Genomic DNA, 23,697 nt, shown 5'->3' on the forward strand with positions numbered 1-23,697 from the left:
TGCAGATATCAGTGAAATCCATTTGATCTAAAGTGTGGATTAACTCTGTTGTTTCCTTGCTGGTTTTCTGTCTTGTTGATCTGTCCCATCTCTTACACTTTCAAACTATTATTTCTTCATTTCCTTTTAACCACGTGTTCAGAATCAAACAATTCACTCTCCTATGTTAAGTAATGTTTCCAAGGTCAGAAATTGATTTATCAGAGTTTTATTAGTTAATTTGAAGGTTAAATATTAATTACTTCCATGCAAACCAGTCACCAAAAACCCAAAGGATAGGAGAAGACATTTAGCTTAGCCCCTAAGATGTCGGTTAGTCATCCACATCCCATATTATGTCGGTACACATCTTCAGTCACTCATTCCAGTTTCCTAATACAGACACTGGGAAACCGAGGTGATGGCTCAAGTAATTCAGTCCCTGCCACCAGTGTTGGGTACCTGGAATGAGTTCTCAGCTCCTGGCTTCAACCCAACCCACTCCTGTCCATTGTGGGCATATGGGGAGTGAACCAGCAGATCAGATTGGAGTTTTCTCTCTCATGTGTGTGTGTTCGTGTGTGTGTGTATGTGTCTTTCTCTGCTTCTCAGATAAATATTTTTTAAAATAAGTCAAAAGGTGAAAAAAATTCACTAAAATTGTTTCCAGAAAACATATTTATGTTTACTTAACATTCCTTAATAGGTAAATATTATTTTTGCAGATACTTATCACATAATTCCCCAGAAAGATGAGAGTACATGATTATTCATTACCATAAGAGCTCTCACTATAGAGGCTAAAAAGGATATGAGAGATTAGCTAATGTAACTCTTTAAAAAAAAACAATCATTTATTTATTTGAAAGGCAGAGTTACAGAGAGGCACAGAGAGAGAGAGAGAGAGAAAGGTCTTCCATCTGTAGGTTCACTCCTCAGATGGCCAGAGCCATCTGATCTCATCCAGAGCTGAACCGATCTGAAGCTGGGAGCCAGGAGCTTCCTCTAGGTCTCCCATGCGGTTGCTAGGGCCCAAGGACTTGAGCCATCCTCTACTGCTTTCCCAGGCCATAGCAGAAAGCTGGATCAGAAGTGGAGCAATCGGGACTCAAACCAATGCCCATATGGGATGCTGGCACTGCAGGCAGCAGCTTTATCTGCTGTGCCACAGAACCAGCCCAATGTAACTCTTTTCATAGATGAGAAATAAGATCTGAGAGGTGAGATCACGGTGCCAGGTTAGTAGCTGAGCCCAAGCTACACCTTAAGTCCCCTAGGCCTCTGTTCAGTATCCCAGTGTTCATCAGTGCTGTTAGCACACTCTGTGGCTTTGGCCCAGATCAAGCATCAACTACATGAAACCAGCCAAATGACGGTGCTGCTAGGGTTTGTAGAAAGTCACCAGCCGTAGTTCCCCAAACTAAGATGTCCTTCCATTATTCAAAATCTCGGCAACTGTTCTTGCACGTTGTGTTCACCAGGGAAACGTGTCGCCCTCCATTCTGTAAGCCCACCATGCAGGAAGGGAGGATGTAGGGGAGACACTGTGCTAGATGAAGGGCATAAAGAGAAGTGGCAGAAAAGCTTGCGACTGTCTGAGTACAAACCACTGAGTCTCGAGGGCTTGCAAACAGCAGGCCAGGAGCCCTGGAACGTAAGTGTGATACCCTAGTGGACCATAGGGGAAAGAGGACTAGCTGTTTTGTCAGGCTGGGAGAAGTGGTAGGGAAGAAAGTTATGAGAAAAACAAGACCAAAAGAAAAAAAAATTATATTGACTCAAAGTATTGAGAATGTTTTGGGGTGGATGTTGGGGTGCCCACATCTTATCAGAGCCTGGTTCAAATCTGAGCTACTCCAGTTCCATGCAGTTTCCTGCTAGCATGCTTCCTGCAAGGCAGTAGGTGATGGCTCTGGTCCCTGAGTCCCTGCCATTCACATTTGAGCCCTAGATTGAGTTCTGGGTTCCTAGCTCTGGCCTGGCCCAGCCCCAGCTATTGTAGGTTTTGGTAAATGAACCAGGGGATTTTCTCCTTCTCTCTCTCTCCCTCTCATTCTTTCACTGTCTCTCTGCCTTTCAAATAAATAAAAATGAATAAACTTTTTTTTTAGAAAAAAAAAGGCACCTAAAGATGTGTGTACCCATAATGAAGCTGTGGGAAAGTTGAAACTATTTTGGCACATTGAAATAAGTTCTGGGCCGGCGCGTGGCTCACTAGGCTAATCCTCCGCCTTGCGGCGCCGGCACACCGGGTTCTAGTCCTGGTTGGGGCGCCGGATTCTGTCCTGGTTACCCCTCTTCCAGGCCAGCTCTCTGCTGTGGCCCGGGAAGGCAGTGGAGGATGGCCCAAGTGCTTGGGTCCTGCACCCGCATGGGAGACCAGGAGAAGCACCTGGCTCCTGGCTTCGGATCAGCGCGGTGCGCCGACCGCGGCGGCCATTGGAGGGTGCACCAACGGCAAAGGAAGACCTTTCTCTCTGTCTCTCTCTCTCACTATCCACTCTGCCTGTCAAAAAAAAAAAAGAAAAGAAAAGAAAGAAGTTCTATTTGATTTTGAAAATAACTGCCAGTGAACATCTCGGGTGATTGTTTTCTCTTAGACGCAGGTGAAGCTGGTGAATGATTCGGAATACCCCTTCAGAGCACACAGTGGCCTTTGCCGTTACTTTCCTAGTTCACATTCCGGGTTCTCAATCAAAGGTTACTGTGCCTATGACTTCAGGTAAATGTTATTCCACTGTATTTTTTTTTTCATAAAGCCTGACTTTTATGATCTAGTGACTGATTATTTGTAACTAATAACTTGACTGAAGCATCATTGCATACTTTTAATTGTTGCAAAGCTTACTATAGTAGAGATTGTTTTTCACAGTGTTGTAGGTATTGTTTCTTAAATAGAATGTTTCTATGTGTCATTACACTAGCAGTAATGAATTTATGTTAACAAATGTAAATCAAGCTTAAGGGATAATTTGTACTTACCACCTTCCTCTTACTAACTACAGGTATTATCCTAACATAAGCTTATTTCAGTCTTACTATTAAGTTAATCCAAAATTACTTTGTATAGATCCTTCAGCCAATAGCAAGCAGGCTACATAACAAAAAGCCTTTATGAACACTCTACTTTCCTTGCATTTTTCAAGGCATCAGTTATAAGAAAAAAACACAGACTCAAGCTTTCAGTTTTGAAACCATCTGAAAGAGCACACCACTAGAGATAGATTATGTAGCACACACCCCAAGTACGATGAAATGGAAGGGAAGGACTTGCTTTGGAAACTGATGGTCAGGAAAACTTTGGATAAGTTCAGGGGATAACAACCACTTTAAAAAATGTTTTAGAAACATATGGAAGTTGCAAATCTTGATAGAGAATCATTATGATCATTTGATATAGTGCAAAACAGGTGTTTGGGCTGATAAGGACAAAGGAAACACAGGCAACTCCTGGTTTCACTGTTTTAAAAATATGATAGGACTTTTGAAACAGAGGAACTACATTGAATTCAGATAAGGTAACAGAATGCCCTGTGACTTACTGATACTGAATATAAAAGGATCTCTCGATCCAGATGGTGCTTACTCATGGGATCTGAAGGAAATCAAGGGTAAAATTGGATCCTTGAACAAAATGGAACCCCTTTAAATAAGAATGAATGTGCCAGATTGTCAGCCTGACTCCCATCTGCAGTCAGGGCCCTAGTGATGGCCCTAGGAACCACAGCAGAGAGCCGTGATGCCACAGCTGGCAGGCTGCACAGGGGATCTATAATAAAACGTCTGGGTCACTAAGTACAGCGGCAGCGTCTCCTCTGAGGGTGCAGGCAGGGTGCTTCCTAAATGAGGAAATGAGCCTCTGCATCACCTGTCACTCACTCAAGAAACCAAGGAAAGGGTGTGTGCTGAAGAAACCAGATTTGCTTTTATATTTCAAATAAACTTACCTTTCAATTTCAGGTTTGCATGAGCTAGCTAGCTTTTCTTGCTTGCTTTCTCTCATTCTTTCTTTGAAAAGCAAAGAAACAGAGAGAAAGAGACAGAGATCTTTCATCTGCTGGTTCACTCTCCAAAAGGCCTCAACAATAGGACTGGGGCAGGCCAAAGCCAGGAAGTCCATCCAGTTCAACCACGTGGGTTGCATGGGTGGCAGAGATCCAAGTACTTGAGCCATCACCTGTTGTTTCCACCAGTGCATCCTAGCTGGAAGCTGGATCAAAAGCAGAACTGGAACCTGAACCCAAGGATTCCAATAGGAGGTGCAGATATCTCATATGCCGTTTTAACTGCTGCAGCAGCCACTTGCCCCAGGAGCTAAGTTTTCAAAATGTTATTAAAACGGATTTAGGGAATCCATTGTCATAGGTAACAAGTTGAAAACTTGTTAAGAAGCAAAAAAATAAGGGGCCGGCGCCGTGGCTCACTAGGTTAATCCTCTGCCTGCGGCGCGGGCATCCCATATGGGCGTAGGGTTCTAGTCCCGGCTGCTCCTCTTCCAGTCCAGCTCTCTGCTGTGGCCTGGGAGGGCAGTGGAGGATGGCCCAAGTGCTTGGGCCCTGCACCTGCATGGGAGACCGGGAGGAAGTACCTGGCTCCTGGCTTCGGATTGGTGCAGCGCCGGCTATGGCGGCCATCTGGGGGATGAACCAACGGAAGGAAGACCTTTCTATCTCTCTCTCTCACTGTCTAACTCTGTCAAATAAAAAAATAAAGAAAAGATAAGAAAAAAAAGAAACAAAAGAATAATAGGTTTGAGTCAGAATTAGGGATGAAGAGGATAGAGAATGCAAGACTTACTGGTTTTAGGTGTTTGATTAAGGAGGAAGAGGTCCCAATGAAAATCTTCGTGATTACATTAAACACTAAACTCCCTGATAGTCCAGCACTAAGCTGATTGTGTTAGACAACAAGATCTTTTATTTATTTGTTCAGATATTCATTTAATACTATTTTAGTTTTGGGGGATTTGGCAGTGAATAAAACAGATAAAAATTCTGTCCTTATGGATTATATTTTAGTGCTGAACACAAGAAATAAGCAAAACAAATAAAAAGCTGCCTGGCGTGTTAGGTATAATAATATCTAAAGAGAACAAGATAAAATAGTGGGTGCATGAGGAGATATCTGGAAGGCAAGGGAGTATAAAATTTTTCATTTTTATTTATCTTATTCAAAATACAGAGTGACAGAGGTAGAGGAGAAAGGGAGAAGGAGGGAGAAAGAGAAAAAGAATCTTCCGTTTGCTGGTTCACTCTGCAAGTACTGCAGTAGCCAGGGCTGGGCCAGGCTGCAATCAGGAACTCCATCTGCATTTCCCACCTGAGCAGCAGGGGCCCAAGTAATTAAATCACCATTCTCTGCCTTCCCAGACCTATTATCAGGAAGCCAGTAGGAAGCAGAGCAGGTAGGACTCAGACCAGCCCTCCCCTCTGGGATGCTGGCATCACAAGTGGCAACTTAACCACCGCACCACAGTATGGTTCCCTGTACAACTTAGAAAGGGTTGTCAGAGGGAGCCTCTCTGAGAACAGGTGCATTTGAGTGAGGTTCTGGAGAAGTGTGGGGTCTTAGCCCTGTTGATATTCGGGAGAATACTGTTCCAAGCAGAGAGAACCATTTAGTATTAAAATAACAAAACCCATAAATGCCTGCTTAAAGATCTCTAAAAAATAGATCTTCATGTTAACAGGTAATGTGAATGAACATATAGTTTCTATTTCAATAAATCCCATTATTGTTGATTCAACATTTTCGTCATCTGTTGTCAAAATATCACCTTACTTGACACTGCCCTCCAGATGAACGGATTTACATTTTAACAACACCAGTCCACCCATGAGTTGCTGCAGGAATAAACTACCAAGTATTATCTTAATAGCTTAAACATTGGGTGACTTGACATCTGTGTACTTCACCCACAGAGCTGACCTTTGAAAAATGTAAATGATGGTTTGGTCACATACTTTTAAGACCGATGAAGACCAAATGTTCCATAACATAGGACTTTATCGGCAGATGTCCATGTGTGGAAACCATGATTGTGTCTTGTGTAGTCTTCAAAATCTAGCATCACCTGTCCGGGGCATCCTAACAGCTACTCCTTTCTAAGGTCTTTTTCATGTTTCTTCTGTGATATGACTATACTAGCCACTTTTGGAGAACTCTTCCCTATACATTTTTTAAATTATTAATTTTCCATAAAATTCTGATTATATATACAATTCTGATTATAATGATATTTCCTTCCCTATACTGTCTACATTTTGACATGCATTCCCATAAGTTGGTCTGTCCCTTGATTATTGTAGGGCGTGGCAAAGTTGACAATATATTTTCAAATATCCACTCCTTCCTTATTAAAGAATCCCTTTGTTTTAACTGGGTACCAGACTGGCCTGCTGAAAAGCTCCATTCACATCTCCCATTCATCTAGACTGAAGTAAAAGCCAGAGTGCTGTCCAACGCAATCCACCCTGAAGAAGTGTTGTGCGTTATTTCCGGCACATCTTTTCAACTGAGACGTAGCGGTTCTCCTCCTTTCCATTTTCTGCAGTCTGAGATGGGTGTAAAATGGCTGGAGTGCCAGCAGCCTTCATGGACCACTAAAGAACCTTGCGGAGGGAAGCTTTAATAGCAGAAGAAGGATGTAGGAAGAGTCTGGTTTACAGGTCCTGAACTACCAATTCAGCCTCATCATTTTAGTCCTTTTTTCATTGTTAACAAACATATCCCAACCTGTGATTAAACACATTTTTTTATCTTTCTCCTAAAAACTGAAATTCTGTAATCAATGTTTCTTCTTTTGGTAGTGACCAAGAAGATGAAATGGCCAAGTTGCTTCTGATCTATGGCCCTCTGGTAGTCGTCGTCGATGCAGTGAGCTGGCAGGATTACCTGGGAGGCGTGATACAACATCACTGTTCAAGTGGAGAAGCCAATCATGCAGTCCTCGTAACTGGCTTTGACAGGACAGGTAATGCAGCCCCGCTTGGTGGCTTGGTGGCTTGGTGGCGGAACTCTGCCGAAGGATGGCCATCCTGTAGAATGCCCACGTTCAGCTCTGCTGTGTCGGGAGTCCTCCTCAGACCTGCGCAGAATCTCAGAACCCTTGAGTGAAGTTAGCCCATCAGGTCCCTGAAATGTTTCCTAAATACCTGGCTGAGATGGTAATTGTTCATTTAAATAATGTGCCTTCTCTCAAATATTTAGGACCAATTGTTTGGAAAAGAGATGTACTTATTATGTTGTGGTGAATTCAAATGCATATCAAATACATAGATCAACTGATTGGATTGTTATGCTAAATACAGTTCCAGTTTACTTAGCTAGTTTAAGTTAGCATCACATTAGAGTTATATTCTTGTTCTCAGAGCAACTTATCAAGAACCCAAATTTCAGTAAATAAGCTTATGCATTCTTAATAAAAATGAGCTTTTCAGGGTTTGTTGCCATTTTATATTTTGCAGGGAGTATACCGTATTGGATTGTCCGGAACTCATGGGGAAGTTCATGGGGAGTGGACGGCTATGCCCATGTTAAAATGGGGAGTAATGTTTGTGGTGAGTCATGAATTTGCATTTAAAGCTGTAGGCTAAATACCAAGGAAGATTCTTTGGATATATTAACTACAACCCTGATTAGCTTGTAATATTCTCCCAAAGTACTAAAATCACTTTTGGATTAATAATTATTGTTCTTCAAGTTTAATTGACTGACATAAGAGGATCTGGGGGTGAGTGTTATGATAAAGCCTGTGGAGCTACCTCTTGGGACACCAGCACCACGTATCAGAATTCAGGTACAAGTCCCAACTCAAGTCCTGTTACCTCTGCTTCTAATCCAGCTTCCTGCTAACGCACCCTGGGAGGCAGCAGAAGATAGCACATGTGTTAGGGCCCCTGCCACCCATGTGGGAGATCCAGATGGAGTTCCAAGCTCCTGGCTTTGGCCAGTCCAGTCCTGGTTGCTGAGAGCATTGAGGTAGTAAATCAGCAAACAGAAGATACACCATTTCTCTGTCATGCTGCCTTTCAAATAGATGAAAATAAATAAATGTTTTTAAAAAGACTAAAATAAGAGTGTTTTAAAAAGAGGCACTATGGCAAATATTCTTATTTTGAATATTAAGAGGGGCTATATACAAAATATAAAAACGTGGTCTTCAAAAAAGAAAATGCATATTAGGAAAAAATGCATAGATTTCAAATTTTTGCACCAAAATTAATATATTTTAATCCCATTTCCATAATTTTTTTAGATTTATTTTATTTATTTGAAAGATAGGGTTACAGAGAGAGGTAGAGACAGAGAGAGAGGTCTTCCATCCACTGGTTCATTCCCCAGATGGCTGCAAAGGCGGGAGCTGCACCATCTGAAGCCAGGAGCCAGGAGCCAGGAGTTTCTCCCATGTGGGTGCAGGGGCCCAAGCACTTGGGTCATCTTCTGCTTTCCCAGGCCATAGCAGAGAGCTGGATCGGAAGAGGAACAGCCGGCACTAGAACGGAGCCCATGTGGGATGCCAGCGCTTCTGACCAGGGCTTTAACGTGCTGCCCACAGAGCCAGCCCTCCATGAACTTTTTGAAGTACCTTCATGTGTTATGTACATACGACAAAATGCAAGATAAAATAATTTATCCAGAAATGTCTCTTTGTTCCAAATTTATTTTTGGTGACAGTATGAATTTCTTTCATTTTGTGTATTAGAATACCTGCCTGGGATGATTATGAAGAATCAGTTTTTCTTTGCATGAAAATATATGATAATCTGATTGTTACAACTGTTTCTGACTTAATATGCTCCTTAACACCTACAAAATTCTGGGGAAGCAGCCACTAGAATTGAGAGAATTAGGCAAATATCAAATGTGCTTTTCATTGATTAGCAGACTGGTTTTGCTTTTGTGATTGACTAAACATCAACCAAACTAAGATAGCTAGTTAAGTATTTCAAATTGTACTTTAAAAAAAAAAAAAGTTCATTCACTTTATTTATTTGGGTGACAAAATTGCCCTCAGCCTCCAAGGGTGTCTAGAGATGATTTCTTTTCTCCATGGGCCTGCTTGGTTATGGATTATACTGGGATCCAAATCGTTCTCAAAGACATTTTCTAAAGATTGTGTACCTGGTGATAGTCATATTATTCTTATGAGGAATGGCATAATACAGATAGCATTCATAACCCCAAGGGATTTCACATGTTCTGTCAATTATGGTGAAATCCTGTCTTCCAGTAGGCCATGTATTGTCTCCTCAATGATGTTGAGATGCATATTCTTATATGTTAAGGAAGCATTGTACACTTGTGATTCGGTGAAATTCTGCTCCAGTTCTAATCATAAAATAATCTATGCTATTTTATTGACCCTAGGAAATATATATCAGTGCAATACAGATTTCAGACGCATTCAGCAATTCAGTTAACAAGTATTTTTATTTATTTGTTTTTCACATTAAGCAAAAATATTAGAAATCTCATAATATCTGCTCTTGAGGTTACGATATTTACACTGACAGTGATCACCGTTAACTTATTTTCTCTTGGTAGACACTGTTTCTGACTCCAAACGAAAATTAATTTTGATTTGCTATTTGAAATTCATTAACAGGATGTAGAATAATCCTAACAATTTCTCTTTTTTTCTTAGGTATTGCAGATTCTGTTTCCGCTGTATTTGTGTGACGTGTTGGGCAGATCAGGAGACAACTACAAAAGTGAAGGGGTTCAGGATGCGATAAATGTAAGATGGTTCTTTAAGCATTAGTCAACTTCAGACTTCAGCAACCCTCCACAAAAGGTCCTGGGGCCCAGTGGTATTTAAATTCATTTGTAGAATATTCCTTTCTTAGAAAGAATTGGACAACCAGAGTCTGTAGGAAGAACTCTAGAACCATGGCCCTCAACGAAACCTGTGGAATGGCTTCCGGCTCTGCACGGAGGGTCAGATTAGGAGATCGGGAGTGTTCATGGTAAAGTAGAATTAAAAGTGTTTTTTGGTGTGAAAACTTTTTGGAAATCCATGCACATGGGGGGGGGGGTCTTCATGGAAGATGCAAAAACTATGCCTAGAGCTCAAAATTTTTGTGTCAATATAAACATCTTTTAATTATATTTTTCTACACACCTTCTGAGGTACCTTGTATTTTAGGGCAGTCTAATTTGAAAAGGCTATTTGTTTGCCTTTTTTCCTTGTGTTTGTTTTCAATGAGATACAACAGGGTTGTGGGGCAAAACCACTTGCCTTACGTTACCCTTGCCTACAAAATCGGCCAACCTAAAATGATGGGTGCCTCTCACAATGATAGTAACAGCCTTCTGAGATAGAGTGCCAAAGGAGTTCCCATAGGAGTTGCTTTACCTCAGTACACGGTGCTGCCCCCTGAACAGTAGAGTGACCGGATCGAAGAACACGAAGCCACTATGTCCCTTCTGGAGAAAAAGTTAAAAACTGATAGAAACACGCAGACCAAGGAGACACCTGTGTGACAAGAACCCTCAGCTAGTCTTGCCAAGAGACTGATTGCTGTTCTGCAATTTTCACTGGGAATGCAGTGGATTTCATTTCTTACGTCAGTCTCCCCCTGTTTGAGAACACAGGATTTTGCCACCTGTTCTCACTCTCTGTGTAGCTCTGTACTGCAGGCACACCCCGGTTGTCCTGTGTCCTGCCTTCCCTACTAAAGAATCCCCTCCGTCTACACTCCGCATCTCTGTTTTCTGACCACCTGCTCGGCTCCCTTTCTCAACATGGAGATCTCAATTCTTCCTTGGGTGATCCTAGGCACTGTGCCTCTCCACATCCAATCTTCTGAGCTGGGCTGTCCGGTACAATGAGAGGCTTCCGGACTCTGATTTCCAGTGTCCGGCTTCGTTTTCCTGGCCTCTCAATCCCACTTAGTTCTTTGGCTGGCTCCCAGTCCCTGACACCTGTGATCTCTCCTGTGAAGCTCACTACACAAGGATTTCCGGCGCTGTGCCGCCATTGCTATTCTGAGTAACTTGCATCCTCGGCAGTGAGCAACGTCCTGTGTGCGCAGAAGAGACACTGTTAATGCTCGTCTCCGTGAGTGCAAAGCGAGTCACTTCCTGGACAGCAGTGAGAGGGGAAGAGATAATCTAGTTGGATACAGTATAACCATATTAAGTTAATTAATATAAGAAAATCAGGTGCCCGTGCTTTGGCACAGCAGGTTAACACCTTGACCTGCACTGCTGACATCCCATATGGGTGCTGGTTCTAGTCCTGGCTGCTCCTCTACCGATCCAGCTCTCTGCTGTGACCTGGGAAAGCAGTAGAAGATGGCCCAAGTCCTTGGGCCCCTGCATCCACGTGGGAGACCCGGAATAAGCTCCTGGCTTCAGGCTTCCGATTGGCGCAGCTCTGGTCATTGTGGCCATTTGGGAGTGAACCAGCAGATGGAAGACCTCTCTGTCTCTACGTCTCTTTGTAACTCTGTCTTTCAAATAAATAAAATAAATATTAAAAAAGAAAATCATATCAAATGCTAAATATACCCAAGAACTATGTATATATTTCTTTTCTAAAATTCATGGTCATCTTCTTCGATGCAGCAGCAACCAGGAAAAAAAAGAGTCAAGGACAGCCCATTTTCCCTCTCACTTTATTTATCGATTTCTTGTAGTAGATAAACAACAAAAACAGCATGTATTTTTATACCAGTCACAAGGAATTTGAAAGAATATTTGTTGATTCAAGTTTCGACATGTTCCAGAAAGACAATATTAACATTTTAATTGATAAATATTCCCATTATCCAAGAATGCCAGAAAAGAATTATATCCTGGTTCTTCTAGACCCTGTTCAATTACTTTCTGAATGATGTGAATGCTTTTTCTAATACTTTTTTTTAAATACTAAAGGATTTTTTAATTTCAAAATTAATCATACTTCTAAGTGTTCTGGAATTTGATATTTATAGTAAAACAACCTACCTTTAATTAAAAAAAAGACTCTGTTCTCAAGTGTGTGTCTTATATTTTGTCAGCACTGTGTTAATATGCTTAATAGTCACACAGAATTTTCCCAGCTCAAGTCCAAGATCCAATTTTAGTTTTTTTCCATGGACATTTAAATCTCAGTTCCCCAAATGTCTTCAAAACTCCATTTATCATCTTCCCTCACTCCTCACTCCTCACATCCCAGCAAAGGCCCTTTTCCTCCTAGATTCTGTATTTTGATTTGTAATACATCAACATCGTGTAATAATCTGATCAATGAAATTACAAGAATTCCTAAGCCCTTTAATTAAGTTAACTACACCCTGTTAACTTATCACTTAATCACCTCCTTCCTCTCCATGTCTACTGTCATTTCTTAGATATGTATCTTTAGTATCTCTTCTATCCAGGACTCAATAATCTATTGTCATTCTCTGAAGCTAATGAATTCACTCAGGAATGAATTTGTGGTATTGGGAATGCATATGGTCATATCCAAGGATGCAAAGGCAGATGAGGGTTTTTAAAAGTAAAATTAAAAGGGTTACATAAGGTTTTGAAACAGCTATACTTGGCAACAAGGATCAGTCACAAGGATGGTATCAGCACAAGTCTGAACAGGCAGTTGCTGGGCAGGTGTCCTTGCAAAAGTATTTCTTGTGGGCAGATTGTGGTGGCCCTTGTGTATGGATATGGCTCTGGCTGTCTTTTCTGATAGTTCTCATTATCAATCATAAGTGCATGAGAGCCCCGCCTTCATAATCTCCTACCTGTGTTTATTTATTTGTGAAATAGACCCAGAGAGAATTTTTATTATTGTTAGGGTTTGACACAGTGACTATACTGATTCCAACACTACTCGCTAAATTTCATGTCCCTTCATTTAGGGGTTTGATTCCTGGCTGTGCTTCTGATAATGCACACTTTGAGAGGCAGCCAGTAATGGTTCATATAGTTGGTTCTCTGCCACCCATATGGGAGACCCAGATTGGATTTCAGCTTTTAGCTCAGCCTTGGCTGTTGTGGGTATCTGGGGAGTGAACCAAACCTGTGGATGGGAGATTCATTCTCTCTCTCTCTCTTTCAAATAATTTTTAAAATGTTTTAAGTGAGTACTACATTGGTTGTAACCCATTTAGAATTTCCAACATAGAGTGGATCATCAGCAAAAGAAGCAAGTGTGAGTGGGGCTGTGAAATTAAGATAGGATGGGGTTAAATTGGAATGTAAAATTAAGATAGAAAGGGTTAAAATGAAGTTGCTTGAGCTAACTGCATATTTTGCTTCTGTGCAAAATGCTTTGGCTTGCAAAATGCATTTTGTTTAAGATAACTAGACTTTAGCTGACCTTGTAACATGTGATGAATGTGCTAATGCTTTTATGAGATAATGGAGCATGTGATAATTATTTTAGGAGCTATGTTAAGTTTTTGGTCATGATGACCCCGTGTTTATGCCTACTCAAGGTTTTCTGTCCCCTCACCCTGGAAGTTTGTCATGCATCTTATGAGAATTTGTCATGCTGCGGTTTATCTTGTGATTTTTGGCAATGATGTGGAGATATGCTAATGTTGTGGTTTTCAATCTTAAATACGCTGTGCGGTTGATGATTGTCGCCTCTCTTCTCACACTGCACCAGAGAGTGTTGTTGTGCTTAGAGTTGGCCCATCTGCGCAGATGTAATAAACTTCCTCTTGCTTTTATTGCATCGGTTGGACTGGAATTCGTGCTTCTGGGGGTCTCTCTCTATAGGACACCAATTTTTGGGGTCCTACATTGGGGGCTCGTCCGGGATTGGAGACCCCAGACCCACGCTCCATTTTCCAATCGGAGGTAAGTTTTTGCTGTTTTAAGTGTTTTTTTGTGTTCTGTTGATTTTGTTGATTTTTTATTTTTTCCTGGGGCGCTTGACGTACCGGAGGTTCATGTTTTACTGAGATTGTGCCTGCAGGACCTGTATCTGAAAAGAGCCAGTAGTAGGAAGGACAGACGTGTCAAGACCCCTGGCTCAGGCCCTTGGAGGACGCTCCATTGGCGGTATTCTGGGGGGGGCCTGGCGGGTGGCAGCCGCTTCGCTCCCATCACTAAGCTTACCTGGGGAGCGTGGCGGGTGGCAGCCGCTTCGCTCTCATCGGAAGCTCTGGTTAGGATTCAGTAGGGTTTTTTTCCCGGGAGAAGAGCTGGTGGCAGCAGCCACTCCCGTTTTGGTTTCAGTTTTGTTGCGCACAGGTCTCGTCTCATTAGGGCGCGCAGGTCTCGTTCCAGTGTTGTGCGCAGTGTCTTTGTGAAGTCCTGTGATTTGTGAGTCTTGTGGTTGTTTTCTGTGTTTTAATATACTAACCTCACTTGCCTTTCCCCTCCAACATGGGACAGGAATTAACTACACCTTTGAGTCTTACTTTAGATCATTGGAAAGAGGTCCGGGAGCGGGCCCAAAACTTGTCTGTGAGAGTGCAGAAGAAAAACTGGACAAGTTTTTGTACGTCCGAGTGGCCAGCCTTCAACATCGGGTGGCCGCGGGATGGGACTTTTGACTCTCGAATTATCTTACAGGTGAAGAGCCAGGTCTGCAGAGAAGGCAAGGAAGGGCACCCGGATCAAGTGCCCTATATCTTTGTGTGGGAAGACCTGGCACAATATCCCCCAAAATGGGTAAAACCCTTTCTCCCGGCTGACCGGGTCGTGGCGGGTGCCTTACCCGCCCCGCCCCCGTCCGTAACACCTTTAAAACCGCAACCCGCGGATCAGAGCGGGCTCCCGTCAGTTGACATCTTTGTGTGGGAAGACCCAGCGCAAAATTCGCTGGTTGCCCCTGCCTCGGCCCTTTGCCCATTAAAGGAGTTAGATTCCCACAAGGCGAAGAAACCCTTGGTCCTCCCGGGCGGGCAGGAGGATCTTTTGCTTTTTGACACCCCACCGCCTTACGCACCCCTCCCGAGAGAGCCTATGGCACCTTCCCCAGATTCTACGCAGGGGGATTCTACGCAGGGAGAAAGGGGGGAGGAACCCCCGGCTCGTACAACCCCCATGGGTGCCAGGCTGCGCTTGCGTCGGGGAGGGGGGAGTGAGGGTGGCCAGTGGGAGGCACAGGCTTTCCCACTTCGCTCGGTGGGGAATCAGATGCAATATTGGCCGTTTTCAGCCTCAGATTTGTACAATTGGAAAACCCATAACCCGCCTTTTTCTCAAGATCCACAAGCTTTGACAGGATTAATTGAATCTATTCTTTTGACCCATCAACCGACTTGGGATGACTGCCAGCAGCTTCTGCAGGCTCTCCTGACCACGGAGGAGAGACAGCGAGTTCTCACGGAAGCTCGAAAAAATGTTCCAGGGGACAACGGTCAACCTACTCAACTGCCAAACGAGATTGACGCAGCATTCCCGTTGACCAGACCAGATTGGGATTTTAGTACGGCAGCCGGTAGGGAACGACTTCGTCTCTATCGCCAGATTCTCCTGACAGGTCTCAGAGGGGCAGGGAGACGCCCCACCAATTTGGCTAAGGTACGTGCCATAACTCAGGGTAATGAGGAGACCCCGGCGGGGTTTCTAGAAAGATTGATGGAGGGATACCGGATGTACACCCCGTTTGACCCCCAGGCTCCTGACCGGCAGTCAGATGTAATAATGTCTTTCATTGGCCAATCGGCCCCAGATATCCGAGCACGGTTGCAGAGACTGGAGGGCTTACAGGGTTATACATTGCAGGACCTCCTAAAAGAGGCAGAGAGAATCTTTAATAAGAGGGAAACTAAAGAAGAAAAAGAGGAAAGAATGCAAAAAGAACAAGATCAGAGAGACAAAAAGAAAAATAGGGAACTAGCTAAAATTTTGGTCACCGCAGTAAACGAATCTAATAGGCAGGATAGGTCAGGTTATGGAAGAGGTCAAACAAAGAAATACCCGGGAGACAGAAATAAACCGTGGGTAGAACGAGATCAGTGTGCGTACTGTAAGGAAAGAGGACACTGGGCCAGAGACTGTCCAAACAAGAATACCACCAGAAGAAGAAAGGAGACTGACATTCCAGTTCTTCCCCTAGGGGAAGAGGACGATTACTAGGGGGGTCAGGGCCAGGAGCCTCCCCCTGAGCCCCGGGTAACCCTGAGAGTGGGAGGCAGGCCGGTCACGTTTATGGTGGATACCGGAGCTCAGCACTCTGTTTTAAACAAAAATATTGGCCCCCTTAGCTCAAAAATTTCTTGCGTCCAGGGAGCAACTGGAAGAAAAATGTGCCGTTGGACCACAGAACGACAGGTAGATCTAGCCACTGGCCAGGTCACCCACTCATTTCTTTTAGTACCAGACTGCCCGTATCCATTATTAGGAAGAGATTTGCTATCTAAGGTGGGAGCCCAGATTCATTTCCAGAAGGAAGGGGCCTCAGTGACGGACTCTGGAGGGCGCCTTCTGCAGGTATTGACTTTACAATTAAGAGATGAACATCGTCTCTATGACAATGACAAAGAAAAAATAAAAACCTCACTAGCCCCTGAGTGGATTGAAAAGTTTCCGAGTTCTTGGGCAGAGACCGGAGGGATAGGATTAGCAATTCAGCAGCCACCTATAATAGTAAATGTGAAGCCTACAGCTGAACCAATATCTGTACGGCAGTATCCTATGACCAAGGAGGCAAAGGATGGAATCCGGCCTCATATTAAGAGATTGCTGGACTTGGGAATATTAAAACCCTGCCAATCCCCTTGGAATACACCCTTACTGCCGGTACGGAAACCAGGCACCAGTGACTTCCGACCTGTGCAGGACTTACGCGAGGTAAATCGTCGGGTCGAAGACATTCACCCGACCGTGCCAAATCCGTACAACTTGCTAAGCACTTTGCCTCCATCGTGCACTTGGTATACAGTGCTAGATTTAAAAGATGCTTTCTTTTGTCTGAGATTGAGCCCCCAGAGCCAACCTTTGTTTGCATTCGAATGGAAGGACCCGGAGACCGGATTCTCAGGGCAATTGACTTGGACCAGACTCCCACAAGGATTTAAAAATTCGCCCACACTATTCGATGAGGCCTTACATCATGACTTGGCAAGTTTTAGGGTGAGTAACCCTCAATGGACTCTTTTACAGTATGTGGATGATTTACTCCTGGCAGCAGAAACCGAAGAGGACTGTAAACAGGGAACGGAATCCCTGCTCCAGAAGCTAGGCGAACTGGGATATCGCGCCTCTGCCAAGAAGGCCCAAATATGTGCCCGACAGGTAGTTTACCTGGGTTATAAATTGAGAGGGGGCAGGAGGTGGCTAACAGAGGGACGTAAACAGGCGGTGGCGCTTATACCCCCACCTAAAAACCCACGCCAGTTGAGGGAATTTCTGGGAAGTGCCGGTTTCTGCCGCCTGTGGATTCCTGGGTTTGCGGAGATTGCGGCTTCCCTATATCCCCTCACAAAAAATAATTCCCCTTACATCTGGGGAGAAGAACAGCAGTTGGCCTTCGATCAACTAAAAAAGGCCCTCTTGGAAGCCCCCGCACTAAGCCTGCCTGACCCCAACAAGCCTTTTATCCTATATATAGACGAAAGAAGGGGGATTGCAAAGGGAGTCTTGACCCAAAAATTAGGGCCTTGGAAGAGACCGGTGGCCTATTTTTCAAAGAAATTGGACAGTGTCGCCTCTGGGTGGCCCCCGTGTCTTCGCATGATAGCGGCGGTGGCCACGATTGTGAAAGATTCCGACAAACTGACTCTGGGACAGCCACTGACCGTAGTGACGTCTCATGCTATTGAGACGGTCATACGTCAGCCACCTGATCGATGGCTATCAAATGCCAGAATTACCCATTACCAAGCAATGTTACTCAACCCCGAGCGCATCCGGTTTGGAACGACGGCCTCTCTCAACCCCGCCACTCTACTGCCGGAACCAGGAGACCATACGCAGGTCAGTCACAATTGCCAACAGGTACTGGCTGAAGTCTACGGGGCCCGTGAGGACTTGACAGACCAGCCCCTGCCAGACGCGGAGTACACCTGGTATACAGATGGCAGCAGCTTCCTCCATCAAGGTGAGAGGAGGGCAGGGGCGGCGGTGGTCGACGGAAAGACTGTTGTTTGGGCCTCTGCCTTACCACCAGGCACTTCAGCACAAAAAGCTGAGTTGGTAGCTCTGACTGAGGCCTTAAAACAGGCAAAAGGAAAGAGGGTAAACATTTATACAGATAGTCGATACGCCTTCGCTACGGCGCATGTGCATGGTGAAATATACAAAAGAAGGGGACTGCTTACTTCAGCAGGCAGAGAAATTAAAAATAAGCAGGAAATCCTAGATCTCCTACAGGCCCTCTTCTTGCCAAAGAAGGTGAGCATCATACATTGCCCTGGCCACCAAAAAGGAGAGGATCCAGTGGCACAGGGTAACCGGATGGCGGATGAGGTGGCCAGAACAAGCGCCTTGGGTAGCTGCGCATTAAACATCAATGTGCAAGATTCTCCCAGCCAGGGGCCGGAATGGAATTATACCGAACAAGATGAGGCATCCATACAAAGGTTAGGGGGAATTTACGACGAGACCACTAAAAGCTGGAAAATACAGGGCAAAGTCGTGCTACCCACAAAAGAAACTAGAAGATTAGTGCAAGATCTACATAGATGGACACATTTAGGGTATAAGAAATTAAAGACCTTACTGGATAGAGAGGAGATTTCTTATTTTTTATTGGGACTACCTGCAGCAGTAAAACAAACCGTAGAGGCCTGCATCCCATGCGCCAAGGTAAATCCCAGATGTTCTAAAATACCTGAAGGAGTCCGGATACGGGGGGCTAGACCTGGAATTAATTGGGAAATAGATTTCACAGAGGTCCGCCCAGGCAGATATGGAATTAAGTACCTTCTAGTGTTCGTAGATACCTTTTCCGGCTGGCCTGAAGCATTTCCAGTGAAGAAGGAGACAGCACAAGTCGTGGTTAAGAAGCTATTAGAAGAAATCTTCCCGCGGTTTGGCTTGCCTAAGGTATTGGGGTCGGATAATGGACCCGCCTTCGTCTCCAGGGTAAGTCAGTTGGTGACCAAAGTGCTGGGGATTGATTGGAAATTGCATTGTGCGTACAGGCCCCAGAGTTCAGGTCAGGTAGAACGAATGAATAGAACACTTAAGGAGACCTTAACTAAATTAACAATGGAGACTGGCACTAGAGACTGGGTCGAACTGCTGCCGATGGCTTTGTTTAGGGCTCGTAATACACCTTCTGTATGTGGACTAACACCCTATGAAATATTGTACGGAGGCCCTCCACCCGCAGCAGATTTGTTGGGACCCAGTATTGACTCATTTGCAACATCCTCTACTTTACAGACCCGCTTCCGAGCTTTACAGCTCATCCACAGGCAAATAGGGGAGCAGCTGACTGCCGTATACCAGTCCAAGTGCCCTACGCTCCCGCATTCGTTCCAGATTGGGGACATTGTCTACGTCCGCAGACACCAGATTAAGACGCTTGAGCCACGTTGGAAGGGACCCTACACGGTATTATTGACTACACCGACCGCGATAAAGGTAGACGGAATTGCCGCTTGGATACACGTGTCACACGTCAAGAGGGCGACAGCTGAACAGAGACAAGAGACCGACGACCCTGCCGACGAGCCGACACCAAAATGGAAACTACAACGTACTCAAAACCCACTCAAGATAAGAATTTCAAAATCTGTTTAGTACTGCTTACAATTCTTTTTACCCCTATTATGGGCGGCTCGCATGCCCCGGTGAGGCTCACGTGGGAGGTGCAATCTGGTACCACGGAGGTCGTATGGTCCGTTACCCGCGTGGCCCCCTCCGGGACATGGTGGCCTGCCTTGCACCCTGATGTATGTGAGCTAGTAAAGGGAATGGATAACTTAGCAGCCTATGGTGTCGCGTTTGCCCCTGGTGCATTGGTTAGTGGCTCCGTGCGGCTTGGGTGCGAGTCTGAGATAAAAAGATGCCAGTTACAACAACAAGAGTTTTATGTGTGCCCTAAGGATGGCAGGTCTACGAAAGAAAAGGGACGATGCGGGGGAGCAGAATCTTTCTACTGTAAGGCCTGGGGATGTGAGACCACTGGTCACACATATTGGAAACCCTCCTCTAGTTGGGATTGGATTACTGTACACCGTAACTTTACTCCTGGGAGAGATCCCAACTGCTCTATGCCCCTTAATATTTCTTTCACAGAAAAAGGACAAAAAGCCAACCTTACTGACTGGAAAAGGGGAAGAATATGGGGCTTAAGGTTTTATGTTTCTGATTACAATCCCGGGCTTCTATTTAAAATTCAACTTAAAGAAGAAGCCCTTCCCCAAATTGAAGGTCCCAGTATGTTGGGGAGGTGGGAGGGTCAAAGGTCATGGCCTACATTGTCTAGACAAGGGCCTGTGACTGAAGTCGTAACCTCGACTTCCCACCAAAGGCCTGTACCTGGGGCCACAACAATAAAATCCCAGGGCCAACCCACGACCTTGACACTCTCCCAGATAGCAAATACATCTAAAAGTTTTAATTCGACTGATTTGTCCCCTACTGTACGGTCGGATACTTTTTCAATAGTACTACTTTTATCCTTAGTTTTTGTAATACATGGGCTTTCTGCTGCCGCCTATGCCATGATCCTAGCAAGACAGAACCGAAGGCAGGACCACAGGCAGGACCAACGTGTTGAGACCGAAACAATAGAGGGAATATATATAGAAATTCTTTAAATTTTAAGATTAAAATTTGACCAAAAGAAAAGGGGGGAAATGTGAAATTAAGATAGGATGGGGTTAAATTGGAATGTAAAATTAAGATAGAAAGGGTTAAAATGAAGTTGCTTGAGCTAACTGCATATTTTGCTTCTGTGCAAAATGCTTTGGCTTGCAAAATGCATTTTGTTTAAGATAACTAGACTTTAGCTGACCTTGTAACATGTGATGAATGTGCTAATGCTTTTATGAGATAATGGAGCATGTGATAATTATTTTAGGAGCTATGTTAAGTTTTTGGTCATGATGACCCCGTGTTTATGCCTACTCAAGGTTTTCTGTCCCCTCACCCTGGAAGTTTGTCATGCATCTTATGAGAATTTGTCATGCTGCGGTTTATCTTGTGATTTTTGGCAATGATGTGGAGATATGCTAATGTTGTGGTTTTCAATCTTAAATACGCTGTGCGGTTGATGATTGTCGCCTCTCTTCTCACACTGCACCAGAGAGTGTTGTTGTGCTTAGAGTTGGCCCATCTGCGCAGATGTAATAAACTTCCTCTTGCTTTTATTGCATCGGTTGGACTGGAATTCGTGCTTCTGGGGGTCTCTCTCTATAGGACACCAATTTTTGGGGTCCTACAGGGCAAAGGTAGGAACTGTAGGAACTGACATTATAATTTTGATACTTGCATACAAATTATTGAAATAACCCTTTAGAAAAACTCTTGCAACTGCATAACTTATTCATAACAAATACACCCGTACTAACGTAAAGAACTAAGTAAAATCGTATAGTCTATTGAAGGAATGATAAACTTTTACAAATAACATTTATTTCAACATACCAAGGTATTTAGTGACAGAATGTCTATAACATGTTTCCTCTTTACTTTATGAGAAAAGACAATGATTGCAAAATAAGTAATTTTATTCTCATTGAGACAGGAAGCTGTGGCTTATGTTTGTTTTTGTACCAGCGCAGTTAATAGGTGGCAGTCAGCATTTTCTCCCAAGTTGGTTGATTGCAAAGTTAGTGCCTTTATCCACCATTTTATTTGCCTCTTTATTATTTCTGCTTCACCACCATTGGGTACAAGGTAGACATGCACAAGCACATGCACAAACATGCAATTGTCATGTATGGAAAGGCAGTTATAGATGACTAAGATACAAAATAGTGTGATCCTTATAAGAGAACAACTTGTGACTGATACCAAAGAATACTTCAGTTCCATTAAGAACCTCTGGTTGCTGGAGATAATCATTCTAGATCCAAGTTGATATATTTAAGATCTTGTGATAGTATCATAAACTCCCTCTCATAACAGAAAGTGAGCTAAGAGTTCTAATATTTGGGCCAACCTAGAAAAGGAAGCCTGGAATTCAGGGCTGAAATCAACTCAATATTTTTATTAGAAAATCATTATTTGGTCTCCTTTTTTTCTTTTCTGGGAAAAAAACATTCTTTAAGGGTTCTTCTGCTTGTTCCTATCTCAATTCTGCCATGCATTAGAGACCGTTCTACTTCCCAGACCACAGGGCAGGGGAAGAGCACATTCACACTTCTATGTATCCACAGGCACCAGAAGCTGGGACACAGCGTGGGAAAGGGGACTGGCTACAACAGGAAAGAATAAAGTCAAAATCTACAGAAGATATGGTATAGAAGACCCTAAGTGTTCCAGGAAAATCATATTCCAGAACTGGATCCAGTCTATGTACATTAAAGCTCCCCAAGGAGGGAGGAAGGAAGCAAGGGAATATCATTATATTCTTAGAAATGTATCTACAAGTATCTACAAGGCCAGCGCCGTGGCTCACTAGGCTAATCCTCTGCCTGTGGCACTGGCACCCTGGGTTCTAGTCCTGTTCGGGGCACTGGATTCTATCCTGGTTGCTCCTCTTCCAATCCAGCTCTCTGCTGTGGCCTGGTAGGGCAGTGGAGGATGGCCCAAGTGCTTGGGCCCTGCACTGGCACAGGAGACCAGGAGGAAGCACCTGGCTCCTGGCTTCAGACTCACGCAGTGCGCAGGCCACAGCACACCGGCCGTGGCAGCCATTTAGGGGGTGAACCAACGGAAAAGAAGACCTTTCTCTCTGTCTCTCCCTCTCACTGTCTAACTCTGCCTGTAAAAAAAAAAAAAAAAAAAAACATATATATATATATATATGTATATATATATCTACAAACTATACTGAATCTGTTAAAAACTGATTAAAAATTTTTTTAAAAAAGCTCCGCAGGCCCCTCTATTCTAACACTCCCCTGATTTGTGTGGGAGGGCAAGTGTTAGGCCTAGCAATGAGCTCACCCACATGCCCCACCAGACAGTCTGACTTCAGTGCCCAACTCTGGTTCCTGAATCCAGCTTCTAGCTAATGTAGACTCTTGGAGGCAGAAGCCATGGCTCAGACAACTGGGTCCCTGCCACCCACACAGTAGCCCTGGGTTGTATTGCCAGCTCCTGGCTCCAGCCCTGGCCATTGCATCTGGGGAGTGAATCAGTAGATGGGAGATATTTCTGTCTATCTGTCTGTCTATACCACACTCTCTTGCCTAAAATAAATAAGTAAAAATCAACAGAATTCTCTGAGCTAACACAGCCATCATCCATTCATTCTTCTTTAAGCATAGATATCAACCTTTGGTCATGAAAAGCTCTAACAAATAGAAGCAGTGTTTCAAAAAGCATACACATCAAAAGACTAATGTTTATTTTGAAATTTTTGCTTGAATATATCTTGATACAGAATGACATTTTATTATACACAATATCTGAAATGCTAGCTGACTTTACAAGCTTATAAAGTATGAGCAATGAAGTGATGATCACCTTAAGAGGTTACATTAAGGTAAATATCTGGAAAGTTGAATTTTAATAGAAAAATATCCTATATACAAGGCTACAGTTTAACTGAATTCAGTATCATGTTAATCTTTAGACTTATATAAGGCATAATCACACAAAGTAATACAGTCAGTTCCAAAATTGAGTCAGGACACTGATGCCAAACTACATTATAAATATAGTAAAATTATATACTCACGATAATTAACATAAAATAAAATCATAGAC

The 23,697-nt window shown here is 43.7% G+C and overlaps 2 protein-coding genes across 2 annotated transcripts in view; both read left to right on the forward strand.

Moving 5' to 3' along the window:
• CTSO (cathepsin O) overlaps nt 1-11,961 on the forward strand; it is a 37,341-nt gene extending 25,380 nt beyond the window's left edge. Inside the window, exons 8-11 of the mRNA XM_062199319.1 lie at nt 2,580-2,701; nt 6,789-6,952; nt 7,446-7,538; nt 9,626-11,961. Coding sequence (XP_062055303.1) covers nt 2,580-2,701; nt 6,789-6,952; nt 7,446-7,538; nt 9,626-9,660 — 414 coding nt within the window. The 3' untranslated portion in view covers nt 9,661-11,961. The remainder of the gene's footprint in view (nt 1-2,579; nt 2,702-6,788; nt 6,953-7,445; nt 7,539-9,625) is intronic.
• LOC133765234 (ATP-binding cassette sub-family E member 1-like) overlaps nt 1-23,697 on the forward strand; it is a 1,116,285-nt gene that overhangs the window by 33,517 nt on the left and 1,059,071 nt on the right. The gene's annotated exons all lie outside the window — the stretch shown is intronic.

Source organism: Lepus europaeus, chromosome 8 (assembly GCF_033115175.1).
Source record: "Lepus europaeus isolate LE1 chromosome 8, mLepTim1.pri, whole genome shotgun sequence".
Classification (NCBI taxonomy): domain Eukaryota; kingdom Metazoa; phylum Chordata; class Mammalia; order Lagomorpha; family Leporidae; genus Lepus; species Lepus europaeus.